The sequence below is a fragment of the Belonocnema kinseyi genome, chromosome 2 (assembly GCF_010883055.1).
Source record: "Belonocnema kinseyi isolate 2016_QV_RU_SX_M_011 chromosome 2, B_treatae_v1, whole genome shotgun sequence".
NCBI classification, from domain to species: Eukaryota; Metazoa; Arthropoda; class Insecta; order Hymenoptera; family Cynipidae; genus Belonocnema; species Belonocnema kinseyi.
In genome coordinates this window covers 182,368,132-182,390,181 of record NC_046658.1, presented here as the reverse complement: position 1 = coordinate 182,390,181, position 22,050 = coordinate 182,368,132, and the positions used below count along the sequence as shown (strand labels likewise).

Here is a 22,050-nt window from a genome sequence, read left to right as displayed (position 1 = left end):
TTGGACCGTAAGACATAAATAATTTGAAATCTACGATTTGAAATCAATAAATATCAACGGTCGAAGAAAGGATTGATTTGTTTCATCAAATCATTTTACTACGTCTTTTTTGTTTGAAAATTAATCTATTTTTAGCAAAAATTTAATCTTTTTTGGTAAAAATGCAAGCATTTGGTTGGAAATCTAACTGCTTAGATGAAATTTAATTTTGGTTTGGAAAATTTAGCTTTTTTTATTTTTTCACAAATTCTACTATTATATTTTTGATCCAGAAATCATCTCTTGTTTAATAATTCTTCTATTTGGGGGAAAATTAAATTATTTTTTTGAAAATTAAATTATTTTGTTGAACTTTAGTCTTTTTGGACAGAAAATCCCTCTTTTTGGATTAATAATCCATGCTGTGGTAGAAAAGTCATATTTTTTGGTTAAAAAAGTATCTTTTATTATTGAAATTTAATTCTTGGTCATTAAAAAAAACTAATATCCTATTTTTAGTGCAAAATTAATCTCTTTTGGTTAAAATTTCTACTATTTGGTAGAAAATTTAATTTCTTTGTTGAAAATTCAACTATTTTGACAAAAATTCATATTTTGTAATCGAAAAATTGTTAAAAATATAGCTATTTGTTTAAAAATCTGACTGTTTTGGTAAAAATTTAATTATTTGGTTGAAAGTTTATATTTTCGGGATGAAAATTCAATCTTTTTTGTTTAAAATATGCCCTTTTTATTGGAAAATATATCTCTTTTTGTAAAAATTTAATCTTTTTGGTAAAATATGCAACTATTCGGCTTAAAATTCTTGTATTTTGTTGATTTTTTTAGAAAGTTTCACTTTTTGGTTGAAAATTCATCCTTTTTGGTTAAAAATTCAATTAGTTTTTTGAAAATTAAACTATTTCGCAGAAAATAACATAAACAATAATTTTTAGATAGGAAATTAAACTATTTTGTTGAAAATTAATTTGTTTGAAAAATTAATATTTTCGGGGTGAAAATTCAATTATTTTATGGAAAATAAGTCGTTTGTGTTTGAAAATTTTCGTATTTTGTTGAAATTTTGTCTTTTTTGGTAAAAAGTTAATTTTCTTGATTGAAAATTCATCAGTTTGGTTGTAAATCTAACTGCTTGGTTGAAATTTAATTTTGGTTTGGAAAATTTAGCTTTTTTTATTTTTTCACAAATTCTACTTTTATATTTTTGATCCAGAAATCATCTCTTGTTTAATAATGCTTCTATTTCGACAAAAATTAAATTATTTTTTTGAAAATTAAATTATTTTCTTGAACTTTTGTCTCTTTGGACAGAAAATCCCTCTTTTTGGATTAAAAATCCATGCTGTGGTAGAAAAGTCATATTTTTTGGTTAAAAAATGATCTTTTATTATTGAAATTTAATTCTTTGTCATTAAAAGAAAACTAATATCCTATTTTTAGTGCAAAATTAATCTCTGTTGGTTAAAAATTCTACTATTTGGTAGATAATTTAATTCCTTTGTTGAGAATTCAACTATTTTGATAAAAATTCATATTTTGTAATCGAAAAATTGTTAAAAGTACAGCTATTTGTTTAAAAATTCGACTATTTAGGTAAAAATTTAATTATTCGTTTGAAAGTTCATATTTTCGGGATGAAAATTCAATTTTTTGTTGTTGAAAGTGTGCCCTTTTTATTGGAAAATATATCTCTTTTTGTAAAAATTTAATCTTTTTGGTAAAAAATGCAACTATTTGGCTTAAAATTCTTGTATTTTGTTGATTTTTTAAAGAAAGTTTCACTTTTTGGTTGAAAATTCATTCATTTTGATTAAAAATTCAATTAGTTTGTTGAAAATTAAACTATTTCGCAGAAAATATGTATCGTTTGTTTAAAAATAAATCTCCTTTCTTACAAATTTCATCCTTTTTGGTAAACTAAACTATTTTGTTGAAAATTCTTATATTTTATTGAAACTTTTTTCTCTTTTTGTAGTAAGTTTCTCGTCTTGGTTGAGAATTCATCCTTTAGGTTAAAAATTTTGCTTTTTATCTATAAATTAGACTATTTGTTTGAAAGTTTAACAGCTTGATAAAAAATTAACTGTGTTGTTAAAATTTAATTATTTTGTAAAAAATTGATGTATTTTACTGAAAATTCACCTTTTTGGTAGAAAATTCATTTTTTTTTTTTACTAAAAATTCATGTTATTGTTGATATTTCATCTTTTTAGGTATAAAACTCGCCTGAAAAACTCGATTGAAAGATCAAACTATTTATTTGAAAATTTAACTACTTGGTAGAAGATTAACGGTTTTGTTAATAATGCAATTAATTTCTTGAAAGTTTAATTAGTTTGTAGAAAATTTATGTATTTTGATAAAAAAATTTTCTTTTTTGGTATAAAATTATGCATTTTTTGTTTGGTTTAATTCAAATAATAGAAAATTCATTTTATTTTTGACATTTCACCATTTTGGGTATAAAACTGAATTATTTTTTTTTCTTTTAATTCGATTTTATAGCTTGAATACTATTTATTTTCTTGTACATTAGTTTTTTTTAAGGGAAAAGTTAATCTTTTTCGTAGAAAATTAACGGTTTTGTGTAAAATATAACGATTTTATAAACAATTTATATATTTTCCTCAAATCTGTTCTTTTGGGTGAAAAAATTAAGCTTTTGCTTTTTTGTTCGAATTCAAATAATAGAAAATTCGTTTTTTTTGTGTATTAAAAATTCATTTTCTCTTTTATAGAATGAAAAATTCATCTATTTGTTTGAAAATTCCACTGTTTTTAAAAAAATTTAATTATTTTGTTAACTTCTTTCTTTGGTAAAAAATTCAACTGCTTTGTTGAAAATTCGTCCTTTTGGTTTGAAAATTCATCCTTTATAGTAGAAAATTCATCTATTTTGGCTGAAAGTGTATCCTTTCTTTGTTTTTGATTTTAAGTTAAAATCTTGTTTGCTTGAAAAATTAACTGTTGCATTTTTTATTGAAAATTCAACTATTTTAAGGACAAAACTTTTTGTAACAAAAAAAAATTGGTAACGTATTTTCTGGTTGGCCCCTAATCAGCTTTTGTTAATATTTATTTATTTTTATACGTAAGGTTTCAGATGAAGAAAAAGACGAATTGAGAGGAAAACTTTATTCCACGAAGGAAATCGATTACAGCACAGATTTCTACAAATTACCTTTTGAAAATGTAACTGATTTGGTTAAGGACAGAAAAGTTTTCATCAAAAATGGTAGTGCTTATGTGCCACATCATGATCTAATTTCGGTAATTCTTGTCATTTACAAAGAACATTTGACAAAAATGATGGAGGTGAGTTTGTAATCATACTATTTCAAAGTATAATTTCCTTTTTTTTATTGATTATCCTTAAAAAATTAATTATATCAAATTGAAATAGTTTTTAAATCAGTAATTTAATATAATTATATTAAAGAGTAAAAAAATATCAATTTGAAAGCGTTGAAAATTAAAAAGAAAAAAGAATTGATGAATTTTAAAATAAATTTGTTCAAAAGTTTAAAATATTTTATTGTAAATTTCAAGAATAAATATTTTTAAATAAAAGCAGTTCCGAAAGAATGAAATTAAAATTAAATAACGGAACAAAAAATTGAAATATGTCTACTTTTCTAGATTTTGAATTTATAAAAAAAAAAAATAGAACCTAAAAATTATTCCAAATTGAAAAACTGTAATAATGAAATTAATGCACGTTTGTAAGTTCTTTTTCAGACAAATATATTTTATTTATTAATTATTAAGGATGGAATTTTTAAAGGAGAAAAATATTCTTGATTAAAAAAACAATTTCAAATATAAAAAATTTAACTGTTCCATTTTTGGTTGAAAATTGACAGTTTTTAGTTAAAAATTGAACTATTTTGTTGAAAATTGATTTTTTTTTGAAAATCTATTTTTTCGACCTGCAAATTTAACTATTTGGTTAAAAATGACCTTTTTTGTCTATAATTGATACTTTTGGGTTGAAAATTCAACTGTTAGGTAGAAAATTCTTTTTTTTTGCTTGAAAATTTAACTGTTTTGTCGCAAATTTGTATTTTTTGTAGAAAATTCCACCATTTCGTTGAAAGTTTCTTACTCTCTTGACTTTTTTCTTTAATTCAAATATTTGTTGGAAAATTAATTTTCACGTTGAAAAGTAATATTTTCTGATTTATAATTTTACTATTTTGTAAAGAATTTGCCTGTTCGGCTTTTTGGGTTGAAAATTCATATCTTTTGGCTAAGGATTTAACTTTTCGTTGAAAATTTGTCTTTTTCGGTTGAAAATTTAATGACTTTGTTGAAAATTTATTTACTTTGTTGAAAATTTAATTATTTCATTAAAAATTTAATTAATTTGTCAAAAAGTCAATTATTTTGTTGAAAATTCACCTTTTCATAATTAACTCTTTTAAATTGAAAACTCTACCATCATATTTTTGCATTAGAATTCACATCTCTTGGTTAAAAATGGCACTATTTGGTTGAATATTTAATTATTTTGTTGAAAATAGAACTATTTTCTTAAAAAGTGATCTTTTCTATTGAAAATTTAATTTTTTGTTGAACATTCTTGTTTTTTCTATTTATTGGAAATTACGCAATTTAGATGAAATTTGTTTTCTCACTAACGACTGAAAAAATCCTTTCTGGTTGAAAATGTAACTTTGCGTTGAAAATTCGTCTTTTTTTATTGAAAATTTAGTTACTTTTTTGAAAATTTAATTACTTTGTTGAAAATGTAATTCTTTTGTTGAAAATTTAATTATTTTGTTGAAATTTTAATTATTTTGTTGAAAATTTAATTATTTTGTTGAAAATTCAATCATTTTGTTAAAAATTCATCTTTTCATAAAAAAATATTTTTTTGGTTGGAACTTCATAATTTTTATGGTTGATTGTTAATTCTTCTGAATTGAAAAATCTACCATAATATTTTTCGTTCAGAATTCACATCTCTTAGTTAAAAATGGTACTATTTGGTTGAAAATTTAATTATTTTGCTGAAAATGGAACTATTTTCTTAAAAAGTCATCTGTTTTATCGAAAATTAAATTTTTTTGTGGAACATTCTTGTTTGTTTTTATAGAAAATTCATCCCTTTGGATTGATAATCGATTTTTTTTTTGAAAATTCAACTAATTGGTTTTGAATTATATTTTTTTTTTCGTCGAAAATTTCTATTTTTTTTTTTGTTTTTTGTAGAAAGTTCCACCATTTCGTTAAAAGTTTTTTACTTTCAGGACTTTTTTCTAAATTCACATATTATTGGCAAATTAACTTTTTTTTGTTGAAAATTAATATTTTCGAGTTGAAAATTCAACTGTTTTGTAGAAAATTTTCCTGTTTGGCTTAACAATTCCGCAATTTGGTTGAAATTTTTTTCTTACTCATGACTGAAAAAATCCTTCTTGGTTGAAAACTTAAATTTTTCGTTGAAAATTCATCTTTTCCGTTTGAAAATTTAATTACTTTGTTGTAAATTTAATTCTTTTGTTGAAAATTTAATTATTTTGTTAAATATTAAATTCTTTTGTTGAAAATTTAATTGTCTTGCTGAAAATTGAACTATTTTCTTAAAAAGTCATGTTTTTTATCGAAAATTCCATTTTTTTGTTGAACATTCTTGTTTTTTTTTATCGAAAATTCATCTTTGGATTTGAAAATCGATCGTTTCTTGTAGAAAATTCGAATAATTAATTTATAATATTTTTTTTTGTTGAAAATTCATATTTTGAAGATGAAATTTCAATTTTTTTGCAGTGATTTTGCCTTTTTGTCTTGAAAATTCAACACTATGGTTGATATTTTTTCTATCTTTTGACTAAAAAATCCTCCTTGGTTCAAAATTTAACTTTTTCGTTGAAAATTCGACTTTTTCAGTTAAAAAATCTCTTTTGGCTAAGGATTCAACTTTTTGTTGAAAATTCATCATTTTTGCATAATTTCAACTGCTTTTGATTCGAACTCAAAATACTTTTTTGTTGAAATAGCAACCATTACATTTTTGGTCAAAAAATCATATATTTTAATTGTATTTTCTACTACTTGATTCAAAGTTTAACTCCTTTGTTGAAAAATCTTTTTTTTTATGAAGATTCATAATTTTAGTATAAAATTGACTATTTTCTTGAAAATTTAACAAATTTGTTTTAAAAAGGCATCTTTTTTGGTCGAAAATTCAATTGCTTTTTTGAAAATTTGTGTTTTTGAATAGAAAATTTCTTCTTTTAGATTTATAATTCATCTTTTGATAAAAAGATAATATTTTGGTAAAAAATTCTACTTTTTTTCTTAAAAACCAATCTTTTTTTGTTTTGTTTGAAATTTAATTATTCTAATTTGAAAAGTATACTACTATTATATTTTGGGTTTGGAATCCACCTCTTTTGATTATGAATTCTACTATTTTTTTGAAAATTTCATTATTTTGTTCAAAATTCAACAGCTTTATTAAAAATTTTTTTTTTTTGTCGAAAATTCAGTCTTTTCATTAACATTCACCTTTTTGGATAGAAAATTTGTCATTTTAGAATGTAATTTCATCTTTTGTAGAAAATTAGTTTAAAAAAAAATATTTATCTTTCTTTGTTGAAAATACAACTGTTTTCTAAAAGATTTGTCTTTTTGGCTTTAAAATGCAACTGTTTTTGGTTGAAGTTTTATTTTTAACGTTGGAAAATTCGATAATTTGGTTGAAGACTCATTTTTTAAGCTGAAAATTCAACTATCTTGTTAACAATTAAAATTTTTTGTTTAAAATTGGTCTCTTTTGCTGAAAACTTTGGATATTGGACTATTTTATTGAAAATTCATCTTTCCTTCTTGAAAATGAAGAATGAAGAAATTAAATCTGATTAATTAATTTTAATTTGATAATTAATCAAAAAATAATAATTTATATAATATATTTCACCTCTTAATTCTAAAATGTTAAATTCTTTTCAAAATTGACATAATAAAACAATTAATATTGAAGAATGATTAAAAACGCTTTAAAAACCCGGAAAAAAATATATTAGACTGGGAAATAGTCTGGATTTTTTTTCTTAGTTTCAAGTGGCAATCCTGAATTAAAAAGGAGCCTTAATAAAAATGAACATTTTTTTACAGATCGCAAAGGAGTATTTAGAAAATATGTCATCAGACGACAGACTCATAAATTTCCTAAAAAGCCTTCCTCAGTCCTTTTCCGGAATGACAAAGGCCGTCTGGTCCACGGAAACAACGCCCATCGCTATGTTAGACGACGTAAGTTTTTTTCTATCAAAATTCAAACCCTCGAATATACCTCCATTGAAAAAATAAATCAGGTTGTCTAGCGTCCTAGAAATCCATGAAAATTTGTAAAAGTCCTGGTATATTTTAATTGATTACTATTTTTTCTTTTTATTAAAATTAGAGAAAAAATGACAGATTTTCAATATCTTGTTCAATTTATTACCGTGAGAATTGCGAGGTTACCATTCCAAATATTTACAAGTTTCTTATTTATTTCCAATTTTGTCCACTTTAAAAATAATTTCATTTATAGGAAAACGTAAGGGAATTGAAAGAATTTATTGCGTAATTCAAAAAATTTTTACTTTAAAAATTTCTCATTATTTTTTTATTTCTGAACTTACATTTTTAATTTAAAGAATTTTTTAATGCTTTTTTAAAGACTTGAACAAATAAAAAATAACAAATAAAACGATTTGACAAAATGATTTTAAATCAGTTCAAAATTTAAGAATTTTCAGATTTTAACGTTAAAACTTTTGAAAGTCTTAGTCATTAAACAAATTTTCAATTTAAAAATAACTTCATAGTAATATATTCTTAATTAAAGGATTTGTTCAATTTAAAATATTCTTTTAGTCTAAAATATTTAATTTTTAATCCATTCAATTTGAAATTTCCAATAAAAAAAAAAGATTAATTTCTTGATATTTAGAAATATTTGAGTTTTTATTTAAGGCAAGTAAATTGAAACAAAATATTTAAAAATAAAGAATTTTTAACTGAATTGTTTGACATAGAAAGCCTGGAATCGTTAAAGTTTCGAAGAGCCGTTAAACTTTGAACGTTACAATTTTAATTGTTGTATTTGAAAAATGTCTAATTTGTGAATGAATTTTTTTTAATTTGGATATATAATTTACAAATGAACATTTATAGAAAAAATTTGAGTAATTTTAAGAGATATTTAGGAGTTTTAAAAATATTAAAAATGATCATGAAAATTTTAGAAAGTTTTCTTAAAATCTTCTAGATTCTTTTTTGAAAATTTTGTTTAAATCTTTGAAAAACTTTTCAAATTTTCTGAAAATTGTAGAAAAAATTCAATTAATCTTGACAGATATTTGAAGTTCTGAAAAAATTTCCAAAATAATTTTAAATTTAAAACAAATTTAAAACAACTTCTAGATTTCTCAAAATTTTGAAATAAAATTTTGAAGCTTTCCAAGGATGTTTAAACTATTTAAAAAGAAAATAATTGAATTTCTAATTTAAGAAGGGTATTCAGTTAAAAAATTTTAACTAAATTGAAAATAAATTTTTTTACTAAAAATTATCTATTTTTTTAGTTAAAAATTTATCTTCTTTTGATGGAAGTGTAATGTTTTCCTTAAAAAATTATGTGTTTTGTAGAAAATTTAACTATTCTATTTTTTTAAATGAATTCATTTCTTTGTTTGAAAAAAAAACTAGTTGAAAATTCGCCTTTTTCATAGAAAATTCATCTTTTCGGTTGAAAATTCCAATATTTGGTCAAAAAAGCATATTTTTTATTGAAAAATAGTTTCTCTTTAGTTGAAAATTTATATTTTCAATTGAAAATGTATTCAATTTTCTAAAAACTCATTTTTGATTTTTTTTTAATTAAGTTTTTTAACAGCTGATTGAACTATTTTGTTTGGTTTATGAATTTATCTTTCTGAGTTGAAAACTTATATATTCTATTTAAACTTTTTTTTGTACAAAATTCATCTTTTTGATTGAAAATTGATTGTTTTTAACTAAAAATGTAATTCTTCTATTTTTGGTTACAAAATAATTTTTTTTATAATTAAAAAAAAATTGTTGAATATTAATTTTATTTTTGTTGAACATTTATTTTTCTGTCATTTTAGCTATTCTAATTTTGGTTGAAAATTGATCTTTTTTTAGATGAAAATTCATGTACTTTGTTAAAAAGTAATATGGTTTTGCAAAAAAATAATCTTTTTGATTAAAAATTTAACTATTTAGTTCAAAATTCATCATTTTAATTGAAAATTAATTTATTTTGTTGAAAACTTATCTTTTTGGTCTAAAAACACCACTAAAAAGTGTTTAATATATATTAAAAAACATTTTTTGCGTTTGAATTTTTAATAGTCTAGGTTTATCTTTGCTTTTAAATATCGAAGAATCTAGAAATTAAATATTTTTATAATTCAGGGAATTTTATTGATTGGAGAGTCAGGGATTTCGAACAAAAAATATTTGCAGCAGTAAGGGAATTTCAATCAGAGGCTCTTTAAATAACTGTCAAGGATAATTAATGATTTTTTAATTTTTTATTTTAGTTTGAAATCTTAAGGGAAAATAAAAAATCGGTCATAGTAAAATTTGAGATTTTTAAAAATGAAGCTTCGAGATGTCCTGATTATTATAATATTCTTATTAGTAATTTATTTGCCTTGTATTTTTTTTATTTATTTCCTTTTTTTAACTTTCTACTATTATATTATTCTTTGAAAATTTATCTTTTTGGTAGAAAATTCAATTACATATTTAGGTAAAAATTGAAACAATTTACTAGCAAATAATTTTTGTTGTTTTTCAAAAATCTTTTTTTTTCGTTGAAAATTAACTTTTTGTAATAACCATTTGTTTAGATATTTGTTTATTTATTTTTTCAAAATAAAAGTACAGCTGCCTGGTAGAAAATTAAACTATTTATTTAAAAATTCATGTTTTTTGGTTTTTAAAAAATTAGTTTTTTTGAATTGAAAATTCAATTTTTGGCATAGAAACTAATTTTTTTATTAAAAAGTTCATATTTTGATCTTAAAAAGTCAACTGAAATATTTTTCGGATAAAAATGTAATTATTTTTTTGAAAATTGTTTTTTTTTTAATAAAGATTCATCTGTTTGAAGAGAAATGTAATCTTTCTTGGATAAAAATGGAACTGTTTTGTTGAAAATTGAGCTATTTCGTAGAAAATTGACTTTTTTTATATTTTATATTTTGGTATTTAAAAATGAATTGAAATCATTTCTGGATGAAAGTTTGACTTTTATTTAATTTGGAAATTAAAAATTCACCTGTTTTAAGAGAAATTTCATTTTTCTTGAATGAAAATACATCTATTTGGTAGAAAATTTAATTATTTATTAAAAAATTCGCGTTTTTCGGTTTTAAAAAAATTATCTTTTTGAGTAAAAAAATTCAATTTTTGTCGTAGAAACTAATTTTTGGTTACAAAATTTATATTTTGATCTTAAAAACTCAACTGAAATCTTTTTCGGATACAAATTTAACTATTTTTTTGAAAATTGTGTTTTTTAAAAATAAAAATTCATCTCTTTTAAGAGATACCTAATATTTTTTGGATAAAAATGCAACTATTTGGCAGATAATTGAACAATTTTGCTAAATATTCATCTTTTTGGACTAAAAATTCCATTTTTTTCGTAGAAACTTATCTAATTTTTAAAAATTCATATTTTGATCGTTAAAAGTCAACTGAAATATTTGTTAACATAAAATTCAACAATTTTTTAAAAATTCATCTCTTTGATTGAAAACTTCACAATTAGGTTGAAAATTAATCTTTTTAATTGAAAATTCCACTACTTGGGTAACAGTTAAACGACATTGTTAAAAAATTCTGTTTTGATTTAATGCCTTTTGTATTCTTTCATAATAATTTTTTAACTGGCAATGCAACTTTTCCATTTTATTAGGATTGATATTTTTTAGTTTAAAATTCTCCTTTTTGGGTAAAAAAAAAATAAATACTTTTCTTTGTTTGAAATTTCATTTTTCTTGTGTAAAAATGCGTTTGTTTATTGAAAATTAATTTTTTGCTGAAAAGTCATATTTTTGGTCTGAAAATTCAATTTTTGTAGAAAAAAATGTGTTTTTTGGCTTAGAGGCTTAAAAATTTAGATAAACTCTTATTTCTTTCTTAAGTGAAATATCTTTATTTGTTGAAAATTCAACTAGTATGTTTAAAATTCAAGTATTTTGTTGAAAATTAAAGTATTTTGTTAAAAAGTCATATTTGTCTGCTTTTATAGTAGAAAATACATTTTATTTGTTTAAAAGAAATTAATAAATATATTTTTTTAAATTGAAAATTCAACTACTTGGGTAAAAGTTGAACTATATAGTAAAAAATGTATTTTTATTTTATGTTTGTAGTTTCATGTCTTTGATTGAAATTTTAACTACTTTGTTAAAAATTCGTTTTTTTTAAAATTTAAAATTATTTTTTTATCTGAAAATGTAACTTTAATTTTTTTTAAACTGATTTATTTTAGTTCTTACGAATTCTTTAGAAATTTCTCTTTATTGGTAGAAAACTAATTTCTTTGGTGAAAATTTCATCTTTTTTGGATAAAATTGCAACCTTATGCTTGGAAATTAATTTTGTTGTTTAAAATTTATACTTTAGGTTTGAAAATTTGAATTCTAGGCTAAAATTGGAACTAATTTATTAAAAATTATATTTTTTTTTTTTCAAGATAAATAATTTAAATTGAAAATTCATCTCTTTGGTTGAAAATGACATTATTTTGTTCAAATTTCGTCCTTTTGTTACAGAATTAAGATTTTCGGGTTGAAAAATGAACTATTTTGTAGAATCAATTATTTTTTTATTTATATTTTGGTAATTTTTGTTTTTGTTGAAGATTCAACTCTGTTTTGCTTAAAATTTAATATTTTTCCTTCCAAAATACGTCTTTTTGGTTGAAAATACGTTTTTCAGATTTAAATTCAAGTATTTTGTAAAAAAATCATCCTTTTTTGTTGGAAGTTCCACTTTTTTGTTAAATATTTGAACCACTTTACTCAAATTCTTCTTTCTGTTCGTTTGTTTAAAATTCATCATTTTAGTTGAAAAATTTTTCATTTTTTGTTGTAGAAAATTAATTTTTTCAAATGGAAATTTAACTATTACAGTTGAAGATTCATCATTTTTGTTGAACCATTTTGTAAAAAATCTATTTTTCTTGTCTGTAGTTTCATGTTTTTTAATGAAATTTTAACTATTTTGTTGAAAACTAGTTTTATGTTTAATTTAACATTATTTTTTTATCTGAAAATGTAACTTCCATTTTTTTAAATTTCTTTTTGACCAGAAAATTTGAATTCTGGGCTGAAAGTTGAACTAATTTATTAAAAATTATATTTTTGTTGCTAAAGATCAATAATTTTAATGGAAAATTCATCTCTTTGGTTGACAATTATATTATTTTTTGAAATTTCGTTCTTTTGTTAGAGAATTAATATTTGTGTGTTGAAAATTCAACTATTTATTCAAAATTTATGTATTTTGTTGAAAATTTAACTATTTTGTAAAAAATTGTTTGTTTTTTTTTGAAATATCAATTATTTAATTATCCTTTTTTGTTGAAAGTTCAACTTTATTCGTCTATTTGAACAGAAAATTCGTCTTATTAGAATTGAAATTAATCTGTTTTGTTATTAATAAATTTGCAAGTTTTAAGTTTTCAATTCTTAGTTTAAAAGGAGAATTTTCGAAAACAATTTATATTCCTGATTTGAACAGGGATTTTCTCAGCAGAGTTTTATTTCTGATTTGAAATGAAGAATTTTGTCAAAGAATTAAAATTCTGGATTTAAACAGGGAATTTTCAATGTTTAACCAATTCTTAGTTAGAATTGGAATTTATTTAGGAAAATATCAATGCTCAATGGAAAATTGAAATTAAAAAAAAAATATTATTCTGGGTTGAAACGAGGTATTTTCGAAAAAAGAATTTAAATCATGAATTAAAACAGGGAATTTTACAAAAAAATTTAATTCTTACAATGGGTTGAAATGTAGAATTTTCGAAAAGAATTAAAATTCTGTATTTAAACTGGGAATTTTTTTGTTATTAATAAATTTGCAAATTTTAAACTTTTATCTGAAAAAATGTTTTATTCCGTTTATAACTTTTATATTCACTTAAAAAAATTTTCCATTTTAGATTTTTAATTTTTAAGCATTTTACGAATTTTCAGAAGAAGAATCTGCCCAAGTTCGATTTTAACAGCTTTTAAAATAAATAAAGTGCAGTTTTGAGGATTTAAAAAATTAAAAATTAAAAGCATTTTAAGTGGAAATTTTTTGATAAAAAGCAGTTTTATTTAATCAACTGTAAATATAAATAAATATATTGTTTTTAAAATGGATCTGTACTCTGAGTATAGAAATCTGAAGAATAATTGATCAGACACAATTTATTCCGATAATTTTATTTTTAAATAAAAATTTTCATAATTTATCAATAATATATTTTCAATTCAGATTTTCAGGTATTCCTTTATATTATTTTTTCATATTAAATTGAATCGAAAAATTTATTAATATATTATTTCTATTAATTTTTTAAGCCAATAAAAATGTGCACGTGCGTTTTAGTATTTTCAACTTAAAAATAAATCCAGAATAATATAGTGACAATTAAAGGTTTTTATTAAATTAAAAATATTCTGAGCCTAAATTATTTAATTTTTATCCCCTTTAATTTGAAATTGTTCATTTAAGACGAGTAAATTGAAACCAAATATTTAAAAGAACACAATTTGAAACTAAATTGATTTACATAGAAAGCTTTGAATCTTTAGATTTTCGAAGAACTTTTAATCTTTTAGCGTTACAATTTTAATTGTTCTACTTAAAAAGTGTTTAATTCATAAGTGAAATTGTTCAATTTTGACTCATAAATAATAATTAAACACTTATTATTTGTAAGAAAAATTTGAGTAATTTTAAGAGATATGTAGAAGTTTTGAAAAGATTCAAAATTAATTAAAAACTTGAAATTACTTCAAGTAATTTAAACGACGTGTATTAACATGTTTTTCAGAACTTCTAAATCTTCCATGTTTTTCTTTGATCATTTTTTAAATCTCTCAAAATCTTCTTAAACTTTTTGTTACAATAATTTTTAAAAGTAAAAAATCATTTTCAATTTTCCTAAGAATCTGAAGAAAATTTTTATTCTTTTGTACTCTTTCACAATTCTTGAAAAAATTCAAAAATTTTTGTTTTAAATCTGAAAAAATCTAAATTTTATTTTAAATTCGGCTGTAAGTATTTGAAATTATTTCAAGTTATAAATTTAATTCGAATCTTTTTAAAACTTCTATGTATCTCGTAATATTACTCTAATATTTTTACAAATAATAAGTGTTCTATTGTTATTTATAAATTCAAATTTAATTTTTTTAATAAATTTAAAAGTTATGACAAAAAATTGAAAAATTATTTTGACTTTGGAAAAATTTTAAACCACTTCTAGATTATTAAAGATTTTGAAATAAAATCTTGAAGCTTTTAAAGGATGCCTGGACTATTTAAAATAAAAATAATTGAACTTCTAATTTAAGAACTGTCAAGTTCAAAAAATTATTTTTAAATTTTTAATGTGTCTAGTTTAAAATTACTTAAAATAATATAATTTTGAAAATTTTAAAAGTTGATTGCTTGATTCTTTAATTTAGACTATTAAAAATGTTAACGTGGGTTCATTTAACATTGTTCAATTGTTCCTTCCATTTTATACGTGAAAATTTTTGAGCATTTGAATACTCAATTTTTGAATTGAAAAACTTTTAAACTTCAATTTCAAAATTTGAAATTCTAGACTTCCACTTTAAATGCTTACATTTTTTGCTCCTTGTTTATTACTTTCTATGGAAAAATCTTTAGAATATAGTTTGATTTTTTAAATTTCATTGGCCGTGAAAAATGTTTGCAAACCAGGAAATTTTTTTTTCGATTAAAAACGAGCCTTTGCCAATTTTTTTTTCTTTTCAGCTCTCAAAAATTTCTTATCCGCTCTGCATGAGAACGCTTCACGAAGCTTTGAGAAGAGATCACCACCTGAAGCACGGTGCTCGTCAGCAATATGGTCTATTTTTGAAGGGCATTGGAGTCAGTTTGGATGACGCAATGGTCTTCTGGAAACAGGAGTTTCTCCAGAAAATCGACGAGGATACTTTCCATAAACGATACCGCTACAATATTCGACACAACTACGGAAAAGAGGGCAAGCAGACAAATTATACGCCTTACGGATGCACCAAAATTATAACCGAAATGGTCGGTGCTGGAGAATTTCATGGCTGTCCTTACAAACAAATGTCGAAAGATATTTTGAAGTCCAAATTGATTTCCTACGGAATGCGCGCTGAAAGTAAGATTTTTACATTTTTTCTTTCTACATTTATTTACAAGATTTTTTTACCCTATCTGAAAAACCCGGTAAATCTGAAATTGAAAGGAAATTTTTATATATACCTGAAAAAACCTAGAAATTTCAGGGTATTTTTTTTTGTAATTCAGTTTATTTTTTCGAAAGCGTACCTAATCTTTGTTTTTAAATGCAATATTAAATTAAATAACACGTTCTTTTATTTGAAATTAATTTTTTTAACGTATAGTTTAAATATTTTATTTTTAGTAATTAAAAATTGATCGGTTTTAGTTGGAAATTCATGTATTTTGTTGACATTTTGTTCTTTTTGTTTGAATTCCGTCAATTTTGATTAAAAATTTAAAACTTCTTTGTTTGTTTTTTTTTCTTTGGCTGAAAATTTCTTTTACTGAAAATTTAACTATTCCAGTTGCAACTCTAACTATTTTGTTAAAAATTTGATTAGTTGAAAAATTATCTTTAGTTGGTAATTTTTACTTTTTTTTGGTAGAAAAAAAGTTCTTTGGTAAAAATGAATCTTTTATTGCATTTTTGGTCGAAATTTTGTCTTTTTGTATTTGATGATACAAATATTTCGATGAAAATTCATTTATTTTATTGAAAAAATCGTCTTTGTGGTAAAAATTAACCTTTTTGGTTGAAAATAAGATTACTTAGTTCAAAATTGAACACTTTTCTCAAAAAATCATCTTTTTATTTAGAACTGTTCTATTCCAGATGAAGATTCATTATTTTAGTTGGAAATTCAACTATTTGGTTAAGAATTGGTATTTTTAACGTTTAAAATTCAACTTGTTTTGTTAAAAATTTATACAGTTTTTGACACATTTTTAATAAAAAATTCAACTATCCTGTTTTTGGTTAATAATTGATCGGTTTCAGTTAAAAATGTGTTCTTTTTGGTTGAATTCCATTAATTTTTATTACAAATTTTAATCGTTTTTGTTCGTTTTTTTCTTTGGCTGAAAATTAATTTTTCCACCAAAAAGTTAACTATTCCAGTTGCAACTGGAACTATTTTGTTAAAAATTAGCTAGTTTATTTTTTTTCATTAATTTTTTTTTATTGAACATATAAATATTTAATATTTCGTTGAAAAATTATCTTTTTTAGTTGATAATTTTGACTTTTTTGATATAAATCAATCTTCTGGGCTGAAAATTAATGTTTTTGTTGGAAATTTAATGATTCTAGTCAAAGACTCATCATTTTTGTTGAAAAATAATGTTTTTTGGTTTGAAATTCAACTATTTAAGTGGAAGATCCATCATTGTAGTTAAAAATTCGTCGCTTTGGTTGAAAATGATTTTTTTAACGGAAAACTTAAATATTCAATTGTTGTTTGGCAATTTATATTTTTAATTAGAAATTCATTTTTGGTCGAAATTTGATTTCAGTAGAAAATTCAATTATTTGGCTGAAAATCCGTTTTTAAACATTAAAAATTAGATTTTTAACGAAAAATTGAATTATTCTATTTTTGGTTAAAAATGTATGATTTTTGGCATAAAATTTATTCATAGTTAAAAATTGATCTTTTTTTATTGAAAATTTAAAAATTTGGTTAAAAGCTTGTCTTTTCTAAATGGAAATTCAACTATTTCGTTAAAAATTCACGTAGTTTGTTCAAACATTTTTTTTTTTAGGAAATTATCTTTTTAAGTGAAAATTTATTTCCTTGTTCAAAAATTCTTCTTTTCGGTTAAAAATGTAAGTACTCCAGTTAAGTATTTATCATTTTAGTTCAAAATGCATCAATTTAATAAAAAAAATTCAATTCTTTCGTTGAAAAATGATCTATTTGGTTGAAAACTTATTTTTTCTTCGGGTAAAAAGGAATTTTTTGACGATCATTTCACTATTTTGTTTAAAATTTTTATGGACTAATATATTTTTAATTTAAAGAATTTTAAAATGCAGTTATTTTGGAATTGCATCTGAATTGAAAGACGGAATTTGGTCTTTTTATCATTATTATTGAATTGGAAGGAATAAAATGTTACTTTTAAAGCTTTATTGAATGGAAGAAGGATTTTTTTACTAATGTCGAGTTGGAAGGAATACAGTTTTATTATAATCGAATAAACCATTTTTTGTTTTGAAGTTTTGTACTGAGTTGGGTTTCAATTTTTTCTGAATTGGAAAAACACTTTTTCTTATTAATTTTATTGAGTTGGAGAGGGGAACTTTTATTTTCAATCTTTTTTCCTGAAATACAAAAGCGATTTTTTTATATTTTAAACATTTTTATAGAGTTGGAGGGGGGGGGGGGATTATTATTTTTTTTGCTCGTTAAATTGGAAGTGGGAAAATTATTATTTTTACATTTTTAATAAGTTGGAAAGGATGAATTTTGGGTTTATAAAATTCTATAAATTTTATGAAAAATAGTTTGTTCTTTTAAAAGTTTTTTATTTAGTTGGAAGAGGTAAAATTGTATTGTTTTAATTTTTTTCTGAATTGAAAGTCGAAAATATATTGTTTAAAATTTTTTTTTAATTTGCCGAAACTGAGAAAATTTTTATTTATTTGTTAAACTCGAAGTAGGAAAATTTATATTTTTTACTTTTTTTAAGTGGGAAAAGAGGAATTTTTTACTTTTTTTAAGTGGGAAAAGAGGAATTTTTTTTATTTTTTTATTTGTAAGATTTTTTTAGAAGGGTTAAAATTTTATTGAGTTTGAGACGGGAACTTTTGTTTTCAATCTTTTTTTTCTAAATTGTAAGAGGGATTTTTTTATTTTTTAAGGTTTTTATAGACTTTGAAGGGAGGGAATTAATATCTTTTTATTGGTGTTAAATTGGCAGCGGGAATGTTATTACTTTTGACGTTTTTATAAAGTTGGAAAGATGGAATTTTTGGTTTTAAATATTTTACAGATTTGACGACAGATAATTTTTTATTTAAAAAAATATTATTCAGTTGGAAGAAGAAAAATTTGATTTCTTCTATTTTTTATTGAGTTTAAAGGAAGACAATTTTTATTTGTTTTTTTCTTAATTAGTCGTGGAAAAATTTATATTTTTGACTTTTTTTGAATAAGAAAGGAGGATTTTTAGAAAAATATTGTATAAATTTGATAAAGGATCATTTTTAATTAAAGTTTTTTTTAATTATTCTGAAGAGAAGAAATTTTCCTCTTTGGATTTTTTTCTAAATTGAAAGAGGGACATTTTTTCTAGACATTTTATTGATTTGAAGACGGGTACTTTTATTTTCAATTTTTTTTCTGAATTGGAAGAGGAATTTTTTTATTTTTAAGATTTTTTTTTAGGATTGAAAGGGAGGAAATTTTTTGTTGTTGTTGAATTAACAGCGTGAAAATGTTTTTTACATTTCTATCGAGTGGAAGAGGAGGAATTTTTCGTTTTTATTATTTTACGAATTTGATGAAAGATAATTCTTATTTTTTTAAAATTTTTATTCAGTTTGAAGAAAAGAAATTTTGTTTTTTCAATTTTGTTTTACATTGAAAGAGCGAGATTTTTTATTTTTAACATTTTTATTAAGTTGAAAGGTGGAAATTGTTAGTTTTCAATTTTTTCTGAATTGGAAGATGGATTTTTTTGTTTTATCATTCTTTTTTTTTCTAAATTAGAATAGTAGATTTTGTTCTGGAAAAAATAAGTATTTGGATAGGAATCATTTCTGAAATCGAAGAGGGATTCTTTTATATTTTTTAAATTTCCATATAGTTGAAAAAAAAGATATTTATATTTTTTTATGTGTTGGCCTTTTTTTCGTTTTAACATTTCAATTCAGTTTAAGGAAACAATGTTTTATTTTGAATTTTTTCCTGAATTGGAAAGGAGAAATTTTTGGATTTTAATGTTTTATAAATTGGACAAAGGATAATATGAGTTAAAAAAGGGAAAAATTTGTATTTATTAATTTTTTTGTTCAATTGCCAGTGGGAAAATATATATTTTTTCCTAAATTGAAAGAGGAAAATTTTGTTACTTTTAACATTTTTATTAAGTTAAAAGAGAGAAATTTTTTTTCTCGATTTTTTAATAAATTGAAAGAGGGAAATTTTTTCTTATCAATTTTATTGAGCTGAAGACGGGAACTTTTATTTTGAATTTTTTTCTGAATTGGAAGAGGGATTTTTTTTATTTTCAAGGGTTTTTTTTAGAGTTGGAAGGGAGGAAATTTGGTTGTTTTTCTTGAATTACCAGTGTGAAAATGTATATATTTTACATTTCAATCTAGTTGGACAGGAGGAATTTTTCGTTCTCATTATTATATGAATTTGATGAAGGAGAATTTTGAAATATCAAAATTTTAATTCAATTTGAAGAAAAGAAATTTTATTTTTTAATTTTTTTCTAAATTGAGAGAGAAATTTTTTATTAAGAATTTTTTTATTATTTTGGAAGGGAAAAATTTTTAGTTTTCATTTTTTTTAATTGGAAGATGGAATTTTTGTTTCATCATTTTTTTTCTAAATTAAAATAGTAGATTTTAATATTTTTTCTGGAAAAAATAAGTATTTGGATTCAAATCATTTCTGAAATCGAAAAGGGATTTTTTAAATATTTATTAAACTTCTATAGAGTTGGAAAAAAGGATATTTATATTATTTTTTTGCTTGTGAAATGTTGGCCATTTCTTTTTCTTTTTAACATTTCAAATAAGTTTAAGAGACAAATGTTTTATTTTCAATTTATTGTCTGAATTGGAAGAGGAAATTTTTTATTTTTAACATTTTTCCTAATGTCAGAATAGTTCGTTGGAATTGTTGTTTATTGCAGAGGAGAAATTTTTGGTCTTCAATATTTTATAAATTTGATGAAGGATAATTTAAAAAAATTGTATTGAGATGAAAGGGAGAAAAATTTTTTTTAATCACTTTTTTGTTAAATTGGCACTGGGGAAATGTATATTTTTCACATTTTTTTCAAGTCGAAAAGGAGGAATTTTTAGTTTTCAATATTCTATGAATTTAATGAGAGGAATTTTTTTAGTTTTAAGATTTTTTTTAAGTTGGAAGGGAGGAAATTTTTATTTCTTGTTTTTGAATTAGCAGTTTGAAAATGTATATTTTTTACATTTTGATTCAGTTGGAAAGGAGAAATTTTTGGTTTTTAATATGTTATAAATTTGATAAAGGATAATTTTTAAAATTTTTATTTACTTTGAGGAAAAGGAAATTGGGCTTTTCCACTTTTTTCTAGATTGAAAGAGGATTTTTTTTTTATTTTTAACATTTTTATTAAGTTCGAAGGTAGGAATTGTTAGTTTAAATTTTTTCTTAATTGGGAGATGGATTTTGTAGTCTTATCATTATTTTTTTTCTAAATTAGAATTGTACTTTTTTTTAATTTTCTGCGAAGGAGAAGTATTTGGATTTCAATTATTTCTGAAATCGAAGAGGGATTTTTTTTGTAGATTTCCATAAAGTTGAAAAAAAGGATATCTATACTATTTTTTTTCAGTGAAATGTTGGCCATTTTTTTTTCGTTTCAATATTTTAATTCATTTTAAGGGTACAATGTCTTATTTTCAATGACGTAAAACTGTTCAATTTATAATTTAAAATTTTGCAGTTTAATGGAATTTGATTTACAATTGTTTATTTGTAAAAAAGTTAAAAGCTTTTATTTCTGTGTCAAGAGTTCGATTTTTTTTTTTAATTTCAGTGACCCCGAAAAAAGTTTATCTACCGGAAAATGTTCGGGAATTTTTTCCTCAATTAAAACCGCCGCCCCGATATAAGAAACAAATCTTAAATGAATTTTTTGGTTCAAGATTCATGATTTAAGATAAAAATTAAGCTGTTTGGGTAAAAATTAATTCTTTTTAATTGAAAGATCAACTATATAGTTGAGAATTCATTTTTTTTTGTAAAAATATTCTTCTTGTAGAAAATCAATCTTCTTGGTTGAATATTCATCTTTTTGGTTAAAACTTCATCTATTTGTTTTAAAATAGTTTTTTAAAATTGTTTTAGTTGGAAATTTAAGTTTCTCGTTGATTTTTTTTTTTTTTTTGAAAACTGATTGAATATTAATGTTTTTAATTCGAAAATTCATATATTTTTGTCAAAATTTAATTTTTTCTTGTATAAAATTAATCTTCTTGGTGGAATATTAATATTTTTTTGTGAAAATGTATGCCTGTTTAAAAAATTAATTTTTTTAGTTAAAGATTCACGATTGTAAATAAAAGTTAAACTGTTTGATTGAAAATCAATCCTTTTTAGTTAAAAATTCAACTATTTGTTTGGGAATTCTTTTTGTAAAAAATCTTCTTCTTGTAAAAAATTAATCTATTTGTTTTAAAATAGTTTTTCAAAATTTTTTTCAGTTGGAAATTTAAGTTTCTCGTTGAAAATTTATTTATTTTTTAAACTGATTGAATATTAATGTTTTTAATTCGAAAATTCATGTTTTTTTGTGTGAAAATTCTATTTTTTTGTATAAAATTAATCTTTTTGGTGGAAAATTAATATTTTTTTGTGAAAATTTATGTCTGTTTAAAAAATTAACTTTTTTAGTTAAAGATTTATGATTGTAGATAAAAGTTAAACTGTTTGATTGAAAATTAATCCTTTTTAGTTAAAAATTCAAGTATTTGGCTGGAAATTCATTTCTTTTTTGTAAAAAAGC

The 22,050-nt window shown here is 21.8% G+C and overlaps 1 protein-coding gene across 2 annotated transcripts in view; it reads left to right on the top strand.

The window, feature by feature from the left end:
* LOC117168205 (DNA primase large subunit-like) overlaps positions 1-22,050 on the top strand; it is a 35,782-nt gene that overhangs the window by 12,571 nt on the left and 1,161 nt on the right. For both annotated transcript variants that reach the window (XM_033353677.1, XM_033353676.1), the window contains exons 4-6: positions 3,097-3,315; positions 7,123-7,260; positions 15,040-15,418. In XM_033353677.1, the coding sequence (XP_033209568.1) occupies positions 3,097-3,315; positions 7,123-7,260; positions 15,040-15,418 (736 nt within the window). The remainder of the gene's footprint in view (positions 1-3,096; positions 3,316-7,122; positions 7,261-15,039; positions 15,419-22,050) is intronic.